The sequence below is a fragment of the Perca fluviatilis genome, chromosome 20 (genome assembly GCF_010015445.1).
Source record: "Perca fluviatilis chromosome 20, GENO_Pfluv_1.0, whole genome shotgun sequence".
In the NCBI taxonomy this organism is placed as follows: Eukaryota; Metazoa; Chordata; class Actinopteri; order Perciformes; family Percidae; genus Perca; species Perca fluviatilis.
The window spans coordinates 8,345,504-8,359,190 of NC_053131.1; the positions used below are offsets into that span (position 1 = coordinate 8,345,504).

Below are 13,687 nucleotides of genomic sequence, written 5' to 3' on the forward strand. Positions count from 1 at the left end.
TTTCCAACCTTGTATGTCTTTCTTTCTTTCTTTCTTTCCCTGCCACTGTCTTCCACTACTCCATCCCGCCTTTTCGTATTCTCACCCACTCTCTCTCTTATCATTACCGATCCCTCTAGCTTCTCTCTCCTTTCACTGCTCCCTCCTCTTGCCTTCTCTCCAACTTCTTCTATCTTCTCTCCACTCTTTCATTCCTCACACATTTCCAACTCCATTCCAGCTCCTATACAGTGTAAACCGATGATAAGGTGCTGCCCTTTGATTTCAGTCTTTGACTAAATCCATCCTGATCATTTTGACAGCCTGCACACTGCTGCTGCTGCTGCATAGCAGTTGGCTGTTAATGAGGCTCTTATTTTTTTACATTATGGGGATGCTGTTTATGAAACCTCCCCCACCCCCTCGAGTCTAATCCCGAGTAGGCTAAGATTGTTTGCAGACTTTACATTCGTCTGCCCATTTCTCAGGCCATCTAGTCTTTATTGCTTTCATCAAACAGTCTAATATAATTATCTCTCCTCAGCTTTGATTCAGTCGGTTTTCCAGCAGACCTGTCAGGGGCAATAACATCGTCTGTTAAAAAAATAAAAAAATCCCTGGCGTATTTCAAATTTGCTGAACAAAGGTTGCACGGTGAAATGTAATTCTCGGAAATGCTGCATTTGTGTTTTCTTGTTGCAGACGTTTGTATTTTTTTTCCTTCTCTCTCGCATCTTGCTGACAGCATTAGACACGTTATCACAATTAGTCAACATTTCTCAGAGGAGTTGTTCCAATCTATCTGCCCCCGCTTCATTCTATACACCGAGCTGTCAGATTCTGACTCATGATGATGTTTTTTTCCCCCTCAGTACTTGTTACGTTGAAGGGTTTCACTCAATTAATCTGCAGTAAATCCATATTTAGAAAGAAGACCTGTAAATCCATGTTTGGAAAGAAAACCTGTTCGCTGACGTGCAGGAGGTACTCCAAAACAAAAACAGGTGTCTTCTAAAATCACAGATATCATGCTAGATGTTTCTAACAGCGCAACATGGCTATAATTATGTATTTCTAGGAATAGTTAGTTTTTGAGAATATAAGCTGCTAAGGCTTTAAAAACTTTACCTTATGGAGACTTAATGTTATTCTGCCGCAAAGCCCGTTTAGCAGTTGTTCTGGAGCTTTTGATCACATCACATGATCCCCAGCAGATGCCGCCGATGCAGATGCCAACTCTCTTCGGCCGGATGTCCGTCACCTTCCTCTTTCTTTGTGTCGGCGTTCTAAACTCCGGGGGATTTCTGAGGACTATGGTTAACTGCTGCTCAGATCTCTGCAGGGTAAATCCAGACAGCTAGCTAGACTATCTGTCCAATCTGAGTTTTCTGTCGCACGACTAAAACAACCTTTGAACGCACACACGTTAAACCAAAACAAGTTCCTTCCCGAGGCTATTTTGCAGCGGCACCGTGGCTCCGTCTGGAGCTTAGCGCCGCCCAAGACGATTGCGATTGGTTAAAAGAAATGCCAATCAACCAGCGCTGTGGAGGAAGGTCTGGCAATGGGAGGCTTAGTGAAATATGAACAAAAGTGGTCGAGATGAACTTCAATTCTATCTCACTAACTTTCGATAAAGTTGGGGGGGGCTGCATAATTATAAAGACCCAGAAAAATCGGCAGCAACTAAGCTGCCTTCAATGAACATTTCTGGTGACTTACCATAGCTTTCGTGACTGTTGTGTATTACGGCCATGGATAGCCAAAAAACAGAACCAGGACAAATAATGTTGTCACGTCAGTCAATTTAAAATAACAAAAAAATAAATAACATAATTAGGCTTACTTCCGGCAGAAAGGGAGGAAAGTCTGGCTAAGCGAGACTACTGATAACATACAGCACTCAGTAACGGTAAAAATTTTATTAGGTAAGTAATCTGGCATTTGGGCAGATGCCAGAGGGGCCGCGGGCCCTCACGGGCCGTTTGGGCCGGCTGGCCGGCCAATCAGAGAGCCGCAGAAAGGTATTTTAATAACTGATATCTACTCAAAAGTATTTAATGAAGTACTCCTGCTTTCATTATCATTAATGAAGTTTGCAAGTCTGTCACTTCTTTACTTATGTATTTTATTTGTATTTGTTTCTGTTTAAATTATGACCTTCATACTTACTTTCATATTATATTATTTGCACTTATTTATGTATAGTTTTATGTTTGCGGACGCTGATGACTGAATCTTTGTAAATTGTATTCTAAATTTAAAAAAAATAACGTAACATAACATAATTAGGCTTACTTCTGGCAGAAAGGGAGAGACCACCAGTGGCAGTGCTGAGCGCACTGCTGCTGAGAAACACTGGAGTCAGTGAACGATGAAGAAATCCTGCGCCATCTTTCATTTGACATAGTTGACTGATGTGGATGTATGTCAATGGTGGTTGTATAATAATTGACTTTAACATAGATCATACATACCCTACATACCTACCCTACATACCTACATACCTAGCTAGCCCTAAAAGAGTTTTCCCCATGTATTCTAGAGATGTCTGTAAATCAGCTGCTTTGGGTTCTCGCGATATGACGAGACAACGTCGGATTCACGTTACACTAGAATCTGGCGGTTAGCTTCCTCCCTCCAGTTGTAGGAAAGTTTGTTTCATGTAAATACTCCCCTTTGTAGGTGAGTCGCTTCAACGGTTAATGGTTGTTAGTGTGTTAGGTGAATATGTATACAGTATGTGCTCAGGGAATTTTTTAATACGGTATGTTCGTCTATCGTGAAGCAATGATGTTAACGTTAGCTTACCTAACACCGATTAAGCTAGCCACATGCAATGCTAATGTAGCCTAGCTGGTGTTGTAGAGTCGAGTGTAGACTATATATTATGTTTACCGTTACTGAGTGCTGTATGTTATCAGTAGTCTCGCTTAGCCAGACTTTCCTCCCTTTCTGCCGGAAGTAAGCCTAATTATGTTATTTTATTTTTTTGTTATTTTAAATTGACTGACGTGACAACATTATTTGTCCTGGTTCTGTTTTTTGGCTATCCATGGCCGTAATACACAACAGTCACGAAAGCTAGTAGCTAAGTCACCAGAAATGTTCATTGAAGGCAGCTTAGTTGCTGCCGATCTCTCAGTGGTCCTATTATATTATGCAGCCCCAACTTTATTGCACAAAAAGAAAGTTAGTGAGATAGAATTGAAGTTCATCTCGACCGCTTTTGTTCATATTTCACTAAGCCTCGCATTGCCAGACCTTCCTCCACAGCGCTGGTTGATTGGCATTTCTTTTAACCAATCGCAATCTTCTTGGGCGGCGCTAAGCTCCAGACGGAGCCACGGTGCCGCTGCAAAACAGCTTTGTGATGTTGGAGGTTTTCAGCGCTGTTTCAGCCCTAGAAGCACTCAATTGGCATTTTTCATTTTGCCTCCTTTACTGTTAGTGATAGTGATCTAATGATAACATCAGCTGCTCTCACTTGTGCAAGGGTGTCACCTGTTATTATGTGACATATGTCGAGTGTTTTTTGAGAACTCATTCTAAGTTGATATTATATTTTCGTCACCATTTTGTAGGTAAGGCTGAACTGAAGTGAGTTATCCTCCCTGCCAAGAAAGAGAAATCTGACGAAAAAGCGGATGATGTCTTCTACGATGGCTTCACTCAAAATGTCTTTTAAAGAACAAGACAAAGGATAAAGGCCAGATCAACCGATAGTAAGGTAATATAATATACAGTATATAAATAAGTAGAGGTATGAATCTTCACTGATCTTTCGATTACGATTATCAGGTCTTCGATTCAATATCTCGATGCATCACGATGCGTCAAAAACATTTTTCTATTAAAGCCATATAGGATATTTGACTTGACAAACTTGCATTGTCAAGTGCAATGCCCAAGCTGCAATATGTTACTTTAGACTGAAATGATGAAGTGTTTGGGTTCATTTCAGTAGCTACCATGAAGGTTGACCTATTTTGGATTAGTCATATACCACCCTACTTTTAGCCAGCAAATATATTGTGCTGTATTGGAAAAACTGACCCCAGACAACTCTTTAACAAAAATGGTATTGTTTACTGAACAACTTAAATGTACAAATAATATTTAGCCGTTAGATTGAATAACAAAAAAAACATAACACAAATCACACCTTTCAAATATGCTAACTGCAATATTTCTTCAAATGATATTACACACAACTACCCCTTTACCCGTTTTTCTATCAGTTTCCACTTAAAACACTCCAGCTACACAAAATTATTCCTCCTTACAGCATTTCAATGTAAAACTTACAAAAAAAAAAAAAGAAAAGTTGCGGGCCTGATGGTAGCTCATGTGGACATGCAGCAGGACGTTATCTTCAGTGAAGCGAACACACAGAAATCCAACTTACAGTTAGCCGTTAGTCCAAGAAACACAGCTCAAACACGAAAACCAGTCACCAGCTACGGCAAAGTCCTCTTCAGCAGGGAAACACGCTGTCGTCCTCTCCGGTCCAAAATCAGTGTCCTCCGAGTCAGCAACTCTCCGCCGTTAGCTCCAACTTTAGCCAGGCACACTAGCACAACGTTTGTTTTTAACCACTGCTGTTAGACAGGAAAAGTGCCGTAGTGTAGCTACACCTCTTCAGCTTCGTTATTCCACTTACATCTTCTCCAAGCTAACTAGTGTCTCTCGATGTTTCTCAGTGTTTTCTTTCCTCTTCTCGATTTGCAATTCTCTCCCGTGTCTCCGCTCAGCTGTTTTGTGTGTCTGTGTCTGTCTGTTTGTTTGTTTGTGTGTCTGTGTGTGTGCGTGTCTGCCTGTGTGTGTGTGCGTGTGTGTGTGTGTGTGAGAAACGGGTTAGGCTATTGAGAATGTTATTTTCGCGGTATCAACTGTCGCAATATACACATCGCAAAAGACACTGAGATTTTTTTGTGTGTTAGTTGAAAGAAAATATCAGTAGAAAACTACACTTTAAAATGGAACTGTCATTCTTTTTTTAGTGGTGCCTTTTATATTCAATTCAATATTAAATTTGTTTAATAAACGAATGTTGGAAATTATTTCCTTTTCAATTATATTAAACTCGACAAGCAAATTGTTATACTTGAGCAGAATATTGAAATCAGCAGAAAGGCAGAACTGAGTTCACTCTAATATTTTTTTTTTATCGCAAGTCTTCCTCATATCGTGCAGCATCAGTCATGGTCAACATCAGTCATGGTCAACATCAGTCATGGTCTTGTTTGTTTTTCTAGTGATATTTTTGACCTTGAACTTAATGTGGTAAAAGGTGGAGGAGGCCCTAATAGACACTGCAGCAATATAATTATGTTTACCGCTGATACAAGTTTCTTGTAATTTAAACATTTGCTTCTCTTGATGTCACCTACTGTAGTTATCTAGTTTAATTGTGTTTACCCATGTCTGTTAGAAGCATATTAAAGGGATACGCCACAGTTTGTTGAAATGCTAGTTAGCTGAAAGAAAATATCAGTAGAAAACTCCACTTTAAAATGGAACTGTCATTCTTTTTTTAGAGGTGCCTTTTATATTCAATTCAATATTAAATTTGTTTAATAAACGAATGTAGGAAATTATTTCCTTTTCAATTATATTAAACTCGACAAGCAAATTGTTATACTTGAGCAGAATACTGAAATTAGCTAAAGGCAGAACTGAGTTCACTCTAATATTTTTTTATTTATCGCAAGTCTTCCTCATATCGTGCAGCCCTACATCAGTCATGGTCTTGTTTGTTTTTCTAGTGATATTTTTGACCTTGAACTTAATGTGGTAAAAGGTGGAGGAGGCCCTAATAGACACTGCAGCAATATAATTATGTTTACCGCTGATACAAGTTTCTTGTAATGAAAACATTTGCTTCTCTTGATGTCACCTACTGTAGTTATCTAGTTTAATTGTGTTTACCCATGTCTGTTAGAAGCACATTAAAGGGATACGCCACAGTTTGTTGAAATAGGGCTTATCACGGTCTCCCCTAGCTGTAGATAGGTGGGCCAACGCATTTTTTGTGCATGCATCGTTTTAGTCCATTGCAACACCGGCAGCACTGCTGCCGCCAGTTAGCTTGTCGCAGTGAATGGAATCCTGTGTTGCAGGTTAGCATGTTGTGAGTAAAAGTGAGCCAACAAAAGACTAAAAAACCAACCTAATTACTTGCACTGAGACAAAAAATGCGTTGGCCCACCTATCTTCAGCCAGGGTAGACCGCAATAAGCCCTATTTCAACAAACGGTGGCGTATTCCTTTAACTAATAGTGTACATACTTGATACAGTTTGTTTCCCTATAAAACACAACTGCAAATATAGACCTGTGCTTACACACGTTACTGATGTAAGACCTTCAACGGCATAGAAACAGGAATATCTTATTTTGTATTCATTGATAACATAAAATGTAGTTGTTGCTTAGGGTTGGACTGTTGAAAGACACAAGAGAAGACTTGTACCTTGAGTTTAGTTTGAAATGCTTTTGATAAAAGACTAAAAAGAAGAGTTTTGAAACGTTTCTCTTTAGTATGTGTGTATATATATATATATATACACACATACTAAAGAGAAACTAAAGATATATATATATATATATATATATATATATATATATATATATATATATATATATATCTCATCGGGTGCTCCACAGCAGGGGAAGAAGTATTCAGATCCTTTACTTAAGTAAAAGTATTAATACCATACTGTAAAAATACTCTGTTACAAGTTAAAGTCCTGCATTGAAAATGTAACTTAGGTAAAAGTATGTAAGTTTCTTCAGGAAAATGTACTTAATGTATTAAAAGTAAAATTCGTCAATGCTATGTAGATATATAGCTAATAGCTATAACAGTTCATATATTCTTCAATGTAGATGGTTAAAAGACTTCATGTATGTATGTACGTGTATACCTCACTCTTACTGGGATGTTGTAAAAAACGTACAGGTCTTTTCTTTTTTTATGTATGGGTGTTTATGTAAATACATCGCTTGTTCATGGGTGTTTGTGTATAAATATAGATTTTATATATTTTTTATTTTATTTTTTATCTTATATTTACTGTTTTTTATATGTGTGTGTATATATATTTACACATATACATACATACATACACATATATTATATATGTGTGTATATATATATATATTATTAATCTATGTATCATATTATATATATTATTATTAATCTATATTTTTTATACACTTTTTTATTTTTTATTATTATTTATTTCTTTGTTTAAAACGAAAACTCAATAAAGACATTGTTCAAAAAAATTGTCCTCAATGCAGAAACATCCTCCCATTTTAGAAACTGGAAACGATTCGAACAGTTGTGTGATTAATCATGTAATCATTCCAGCTGGACTCGTGGGCCTGTATATTGTTGTGTAGTTTAATTTACAATAAAACGTCGTATTTTATAAACTACATGTGTTTTATGTGCAACAATCTTAATGTGTAAAGTAACTAGTAACTAAAGCAGTAACAGATGAATGTAGTGGAGTAAAAGTCCAATATTTCTCTCTGAAATGTAGCGCAGTAGAAGCAGGAAGTGGCATGAAAAGACTCAAGTAAAGTACAAGTACCTCAAATTAGTACTTAAGTACAGTACTTGAGTAAATGTACTCAGTTACATTCCACCACTGGCGTTTTGTTTGCGCCGTTGAAACGTGATGAATCTTTTATTGATAGAAAGGAGAATTTAGGGATCTAAAAATGTCACAGGCCCGTTAAAGATCTTTAAAAGAGTCAGATCTTACGCTGTACTCGGCTTCCTGTCGGTGCTCAGATTTTAAGCCTTTTATCAACCTGCAGCAGCCATTAGACCTCACGGCTACTGTATGTGGGACAGCAGGAGGTCTGTCCCACTTAGCCGTTGACCCAAAACACTGAGACTAACATCAATTACAGCCGCCATATGCAAAGCACAGGTGGCACACGGGCAGCTGGAGTCTCGGTTTGTAAAAGGATGCAATTTTATTTTGTCAACACAAGCAATGTGGGTGAGGTGATGACGCGATGATTTTAAAATAATGCCAGGATACTTTCAAGTACTTGAAATTAAAGTTTCAATTAAACTACAATTAAAGTTTTTTTGTTGCTCACACACAGTGCCTTTTATTGTCATCCACTCTGAGCCATTTTTCAGCTACGATGTGCTTTACCTCAGCTGCCTCACAAATGTGCCCTCGCACCACAGCCTCAAGATATTCAGTAGGGTGGAAGAAACACAAATTTGGTCTTGGTTTGTTTACACCAGGGGTCGCATTCATTAAATTTTCTGATGCACATGTTTATAGAACTGTAATTGGGCATTAAAAGTTAGACCCGACAAGGCCCAAGCCCGACAAGTACATTTTGATTGACAGCTTTTTTAAAAGCCCGAACCCGTTTACAGGCCGACGTTATTTAAATGTGCGCACGCACACACACAGCTCTTTTGCCTTTTGTCGAGAATGAGTCATTTATACACTGTCTCATTATTCTCATTATGCACATGGTCAAAAGTTTTCCACACCTCAGACTTTGCTTTCTTTGCCGGTGCAACCAAAACCTAATCGCCAGAGGCCAGCCTCCGTTTCACCTCCTCGGCCTCCATTTTCGCGCTAATCAAAACGCACGACCGCCGATTTACCGCGCAACCCGGAGCGCAAGCCCAAACCCGGCCCGAACACGTGTGAAATGATAGAAATTAAGACCGAACCCATCGGGTTCGGGCAAAGATCTTCGGCCCTACACGTTTGTGCTTTGTAAAGGGGTCAGAATCAGCCTCTCAGCAATTTTTCTCTCTGACGTATCGAAAGCAAAACTTTGGATAAAATCCCTTTTTATTATTACCCAAGGTATGACTTTTATAGACATTATGTACAGTATACGGTAAACACTGTGTAGTATATACACTATACTATAACATCTTTACGAATGATGCCCTGTGTGTGATGATAAATTGATTTTGAACTTGACGCCAGGGGCGCTGCTACAGGGAGAAAAAGGGCAAGTACTTCCTCTCCTGTCAGGAGACAGTTTGAGAAGGGTGAAAAAGTCCCTCCCTCCGCACAAGAAAACTGGTCAGAATTCCCCTTTATTTACGGTGTCGTCTTTATTTGCAGGAAGCGACCCGCGTCTTGTCTGGTATTCTGCCAGAGCACGGCGCCGGAGGACACAACGCAATGCCTGCTGCCTGATAAATCGCGGGACAAATCAACAGAGCTCAGCTCGTGTCACGATAAGAGACAGCTTTGTGAAAACCAGAGGTATGACTTACACACTCTTATCGTCAGATTTTAAAGGATCCGTCCACCCGAAACCTATTTTTTCACTTACGTCTAGCGGTAATCTATCTAGCTATGCAGAGCTTTTTGATTTTAGTGCCCAGGCTTGGAGATATCTGCTTTTTAAATGTATGCTGCCGCCCTGTTCTGGGGACAGTGGAGGCTATTTCTTCTGTAAAAAATAAATAAAATAGAAGTGATGGAAAGGAGTCTTTCCAGACAAAATTGTAGCTAATTTATTCCTTACTGGAGAACGCATTTAACACTCGTATGTGTTTACTCATGACACATATTAGCATAAACAATTTAGAGCGGCCAAATAATTAAATATGATTAATTGTAGCACAGTTTTCTGCTACTGTAACCAATAAGGACTGTGTTGATCCCACTACATAGATGGTATTATATCCCGGCTTGGTTTGCTGTAATCAATATGCAATACAATTTACAGAATGTTTTTAATGCCACACTAATCAATACTCTTTAATTAACACAATGGGTCAAATGTCTACTGTAATGCTAAAAGGGACCCTGAGCTTTGCAGAGCATTTCACCGTCTATCCAGCTCTTTCCTGCTGTAGCATGCAGATGTTTTCTCTCTGATAAAACTACCTGTTCGACACCAAATGGCTGACACAGCTGCGCGCATTTAGCGCAAGAGATATTTCCCTCAAGAGTTGGTAGAGAGCAAAATGGAGCGAAAATTGGACTCTGTTAGGATCATGTTGTGTTCGTAAGTGGCCAAACATTTACACGTAGTTTGAGACAAGTAAAACTGCAGGAAAATAGCGATATCGAGGGATAAAATGTACGGAGGTTAAATGGTAGGTAAAACAAAACGGCGTTTCAGTGGAAACTAGGGCTCTGAAATCAATCCAAATTTTAAATCGCGATCACGATTTTGGCTCCTAATGATCACAAAAAGAAATGAATCGGAAAAAACCCAGATTTTTTTGCACATTACGTTTTGCAAGTGTAAGTCTTGCGTTTTGAATGAAAAAATTATGTTCAAACAGCAAACATATTAAGGGAAATTTCACTGTTAATTTGTGTAACTGTTTAAGTACTTAAGACTGAGTAATCGCGATTGCGATATTGACCAATATATATGCGATATATATATATATATTTTTTTCTATAATCGAGGAGGCCAATCGGCCTCGGAGCTTTTGCATCAACAATAAGATGACTAGAAGGTCTTTCCAAAGAAAAAAATGCAATGATCTTTATTGTATTTGGATGGCAGCAGCAATCTCAGAGAATGACAAAACCTTGGCAAATAAAACCCAAAATATCTGCATGTCTCAGTACCACTGGGGGTAAGTGAGAAGATAGGTCCTTAAAAGCCATTTGGGCTCTCATTTCAAAACAACACGGACATCGGTGAGGAAGAATTAACAATATTATGAGCTTATTTTTAGGTCCAACTTAAGCTAGAATGTGTCATTTTTATCCGTTCTGCTCACGTTTTCTGTCTCGGTGTTGAAGTCAGCATATGTTGTGTAATTTCATAATGCAGTGAAACAAATGGGCGTTTCTTCAGATAATTGATTTCAATGGGAGTATTGAAGATGACACATTCCTCGTTAGGAGCCTTTGCAGCTAACCAACCTCGATCTCAACACTTTTCATAGACACGTCCGCTTCACAGAGCAAGCTGCGCTTTCACAGTACATATTGTAAATCTTCTGGCGTCCCTCGTCGAGCAAAGAGTCCCAGCAACCAACACGGGTAACCACCTTCATCTCACAAGTCCCTCGAAAGACATACGCATCCGGTTATGTTTTCCCACAATCGGTCACAAACTTAGAGATAGCTATTTTCTCTGCGGAAAAGTCCACATACAGTTAAAAAATATAGACTTGTTTCCATCTTTTGGCGTCACCAAAAGCATGTTTTTTATGTTCCTTAAGAGGAACAAACCCAAATGTTTGTCAGGCCCTCACACTTAAAGCTAAATGAATGAATATGTGAAGAGTCCCCTTCCAAATCAGGTAATCACCTTTTTCGAAAAGTGACATCTACTCGTACAAAATGATTTATAGCTTTTAAAATTAAAACAATTTACAATACTCTAAAAGCTAATAAGTAATATAGGTCCTTGTTTGACAAAATAAAACACTTTGATAGACTTTGGGAGATGTTAATCTTATATGAATGTTAAATTTCAATACATTTTCTTTCTATATATATATTCTTTATTTGGAAATGAGCTGTTCATCCTGCAACTTAAAACACAACAGTCAAATAATTTAATTGCGATTTGACTCGATGATGTGCTTCCATCTAACATTCTCGGTAACAAAATGACGTCTCAATTAAAAAACAGACAAAATGTGCGATCAAAATAAAGAACAAGGAGTAGAGTGCTGCATGTGGACAAACACACATCCACCTTAAATTTCGTGTTACACTTTATCACAGTTTATCTGAGACAAAAGTCTTAACATGTAATATTTTTTTTTCTTTAACATCAAGAAGTGTTCAGGGACAAAAGATTATTTTTATTTAATTTTTTTTTTTTTTTAGAGTTTTTCCCACACTGCATCTTCAGTGTCTCTTCACTGTACACCTGAGCCCACGGGCCCTTCTGTAGCTTGGACGTTATTTTCGTATGAGCAAAGTCTGCATGTGTGTTGTGTAAGAGTTTATTTGGGCAGGCGTGAAGCAAGAAATGAGGTGTGTACTTCCTGTTCCCCCCCCACCCCCCTCCCCTGTGGTTTTCTCTTCTTAAGGGCTGCACAACACATGTGCTCCGAGTCATGATTTACAAAAAGAGATAAAGTGTGATTCTTGTGACAGTCGACCTTTTTCCCCACTATCATTTGACACATGGCTGTTTCTCTCTCTCTCTCTCACACCAACCCCTCCCCCCCAGGTCTGGAGTTTGGTCAGCGGAGGCCAGGCGAGCGAGGCCTCTCATTGGTCGGAGAGCAGCAGCAGGAGCAGCCATCCGAGGCCCAGCAGCGGGGACAGGCGGAGGGGCTCGACTCCACGGTCCGACAGGCCCGGAGAGGGAAGAGCGGAGTCTCCCTCGTCGCCCCACAATCTGTCGTTCTCGTTTGCCTTGAAGAAAACGGACACGTGTCACGATTAGTCATCCATTTATTTTGGTAAAGGAATAAAACAAATTCTGATATTTGCCTCCAGATCGCACGCCGGGAACATCTCCTCGGCAACTCATTTGGGAGGAGAGATTTCGGGAGCGAGCACGTAAAGTATAACGTTGCCACTTGTCGGCCAGATGCAATGCTGGTTAGCTTACAATGCTAGTGTTTGGGGCATGGGGACACTCAAATTAAATCGTTATTTAATACCACTAACAAGGCTCGAAATAGCACCACACCTTAACGTTAGCATAATGAGGGTCCCTAAATGTAGGGCTGGGCGATATGGCCTAAAAATAAAATCCCTGATTTAAAAAAAAAAAAAATCCGATTTAAGATTTAAATCAATTTTTTTCTCCCTCTACTTAAAATCAATCTGCAGATGACAAAGAAATTGTTCAAAACAAGTTTTATTTTGTTTTGACTCATACACACACATGGGGCATGTACCATTATGATTATTCATGCCAATTTTGTGGAAATATAAATTGGTTTAACGTTGTTTTTTTTTTTGGGGGGGGGGCTATATATTCAACAACAAAACGGATGCGTGAGATAAAGCTGTTTTCACACATACAGGTGGTAATTCACTTCTCGTTCCTCGCTAAAAGTTCAAATCATTTTAACGTTATTGCGCAACCTTGCCCCTATTTTCACCTGTTGCTGAGTAACGTACGTTAACATCCCATGGTCTCTTGAATGTAGCATACCTGTAGCAAGCTCCTTCGTAGCGATAAAAACAAACGTGGAAGCGGAGCTCCGTGCTACAGAGCGGCGATTGCAAGTTGTTTAAGCCGCTACAGCGGTTGTATCAGCGGCATTTAGTAGATGTGTTGAGCCGCAAAAGAATTCCTCAACACCGGCTCTGGTGCCCCGCATGGTGCTCCTTCAGGTCAGCTGTAGCTGGTGGTTCAGTTACCGAGAATAGGTGACTGTCAGCCGGGGACAGTGCACCGCGAGCTGCCGGTCATTTCGGCGGAGATTACAGATAAGTAAGTAATGAAACGACTGGTTAAGAAAATAATTAATGTTAGTCCCTGTCGCTGCCATGTTGTTTGTGTATCTCTATGGCAAATGCGCGGGGGCAGGGATGAGCCCGTTCGGAGCTACGGGAGCCCAGAGGGGAGCGTCGGCGGATGTTAAGGAGAAAACATATTTTTCATTTAAACAAATCTACGTTGACTACACAGTCGAGTTAATCGATAAAATCGATTTATCGCCCAGCCCTACCTCAATGTGAACCGAAGCATTGACAACATTGTAAGCGTACAGATAGTTTATTAAAAAGATAGATTATAAAGACAGTCGCGTT

General features: G+C 39.4%; 1 protein-coding gene and 1 long non-coding RNA gene across 3 annotated transcripts in view; one reads left to right on the forward strand and one right to left on the reverse strand.

The window, feature by feature from the left end:
* Nucleotides 1-2,576: 2,576 nt before the first annotated feature.
* LOC120549436 lies at nt 2,577-12,249 on the forward strand. Its single transcript, XR_005637385.1, has 4 exons — nt 2,577-2,664; nt 3,564-3,709; nt 9,107-9,250; nt 12,147-12,249. It is a non-coding gene; the product is annotated as an uncharacterized LOC120549436 (long non-coding RNA).
* The window catches only part of gfra4a (GDNF family receptor alpha 4a), a 372,479-nt gene continuing 369,256 nt past the window's right edge, over nt 10,465-13,687 (reverse strand). For both annotated transcript variants that reach the window (XM_039786361.1, XM_039786363.1), the window contains one exon: nt 10,465-12,334. In XM_039786361.1, coding sequence (XP_039642295.1) covers nt 12,188-12,334 — 147 coding nt within the window. In that variant the 3' untranslated portion in view covers nt 10,465-12,187. The remainder of the gene's footprint in view (nt 12,335-13,687) is intronic.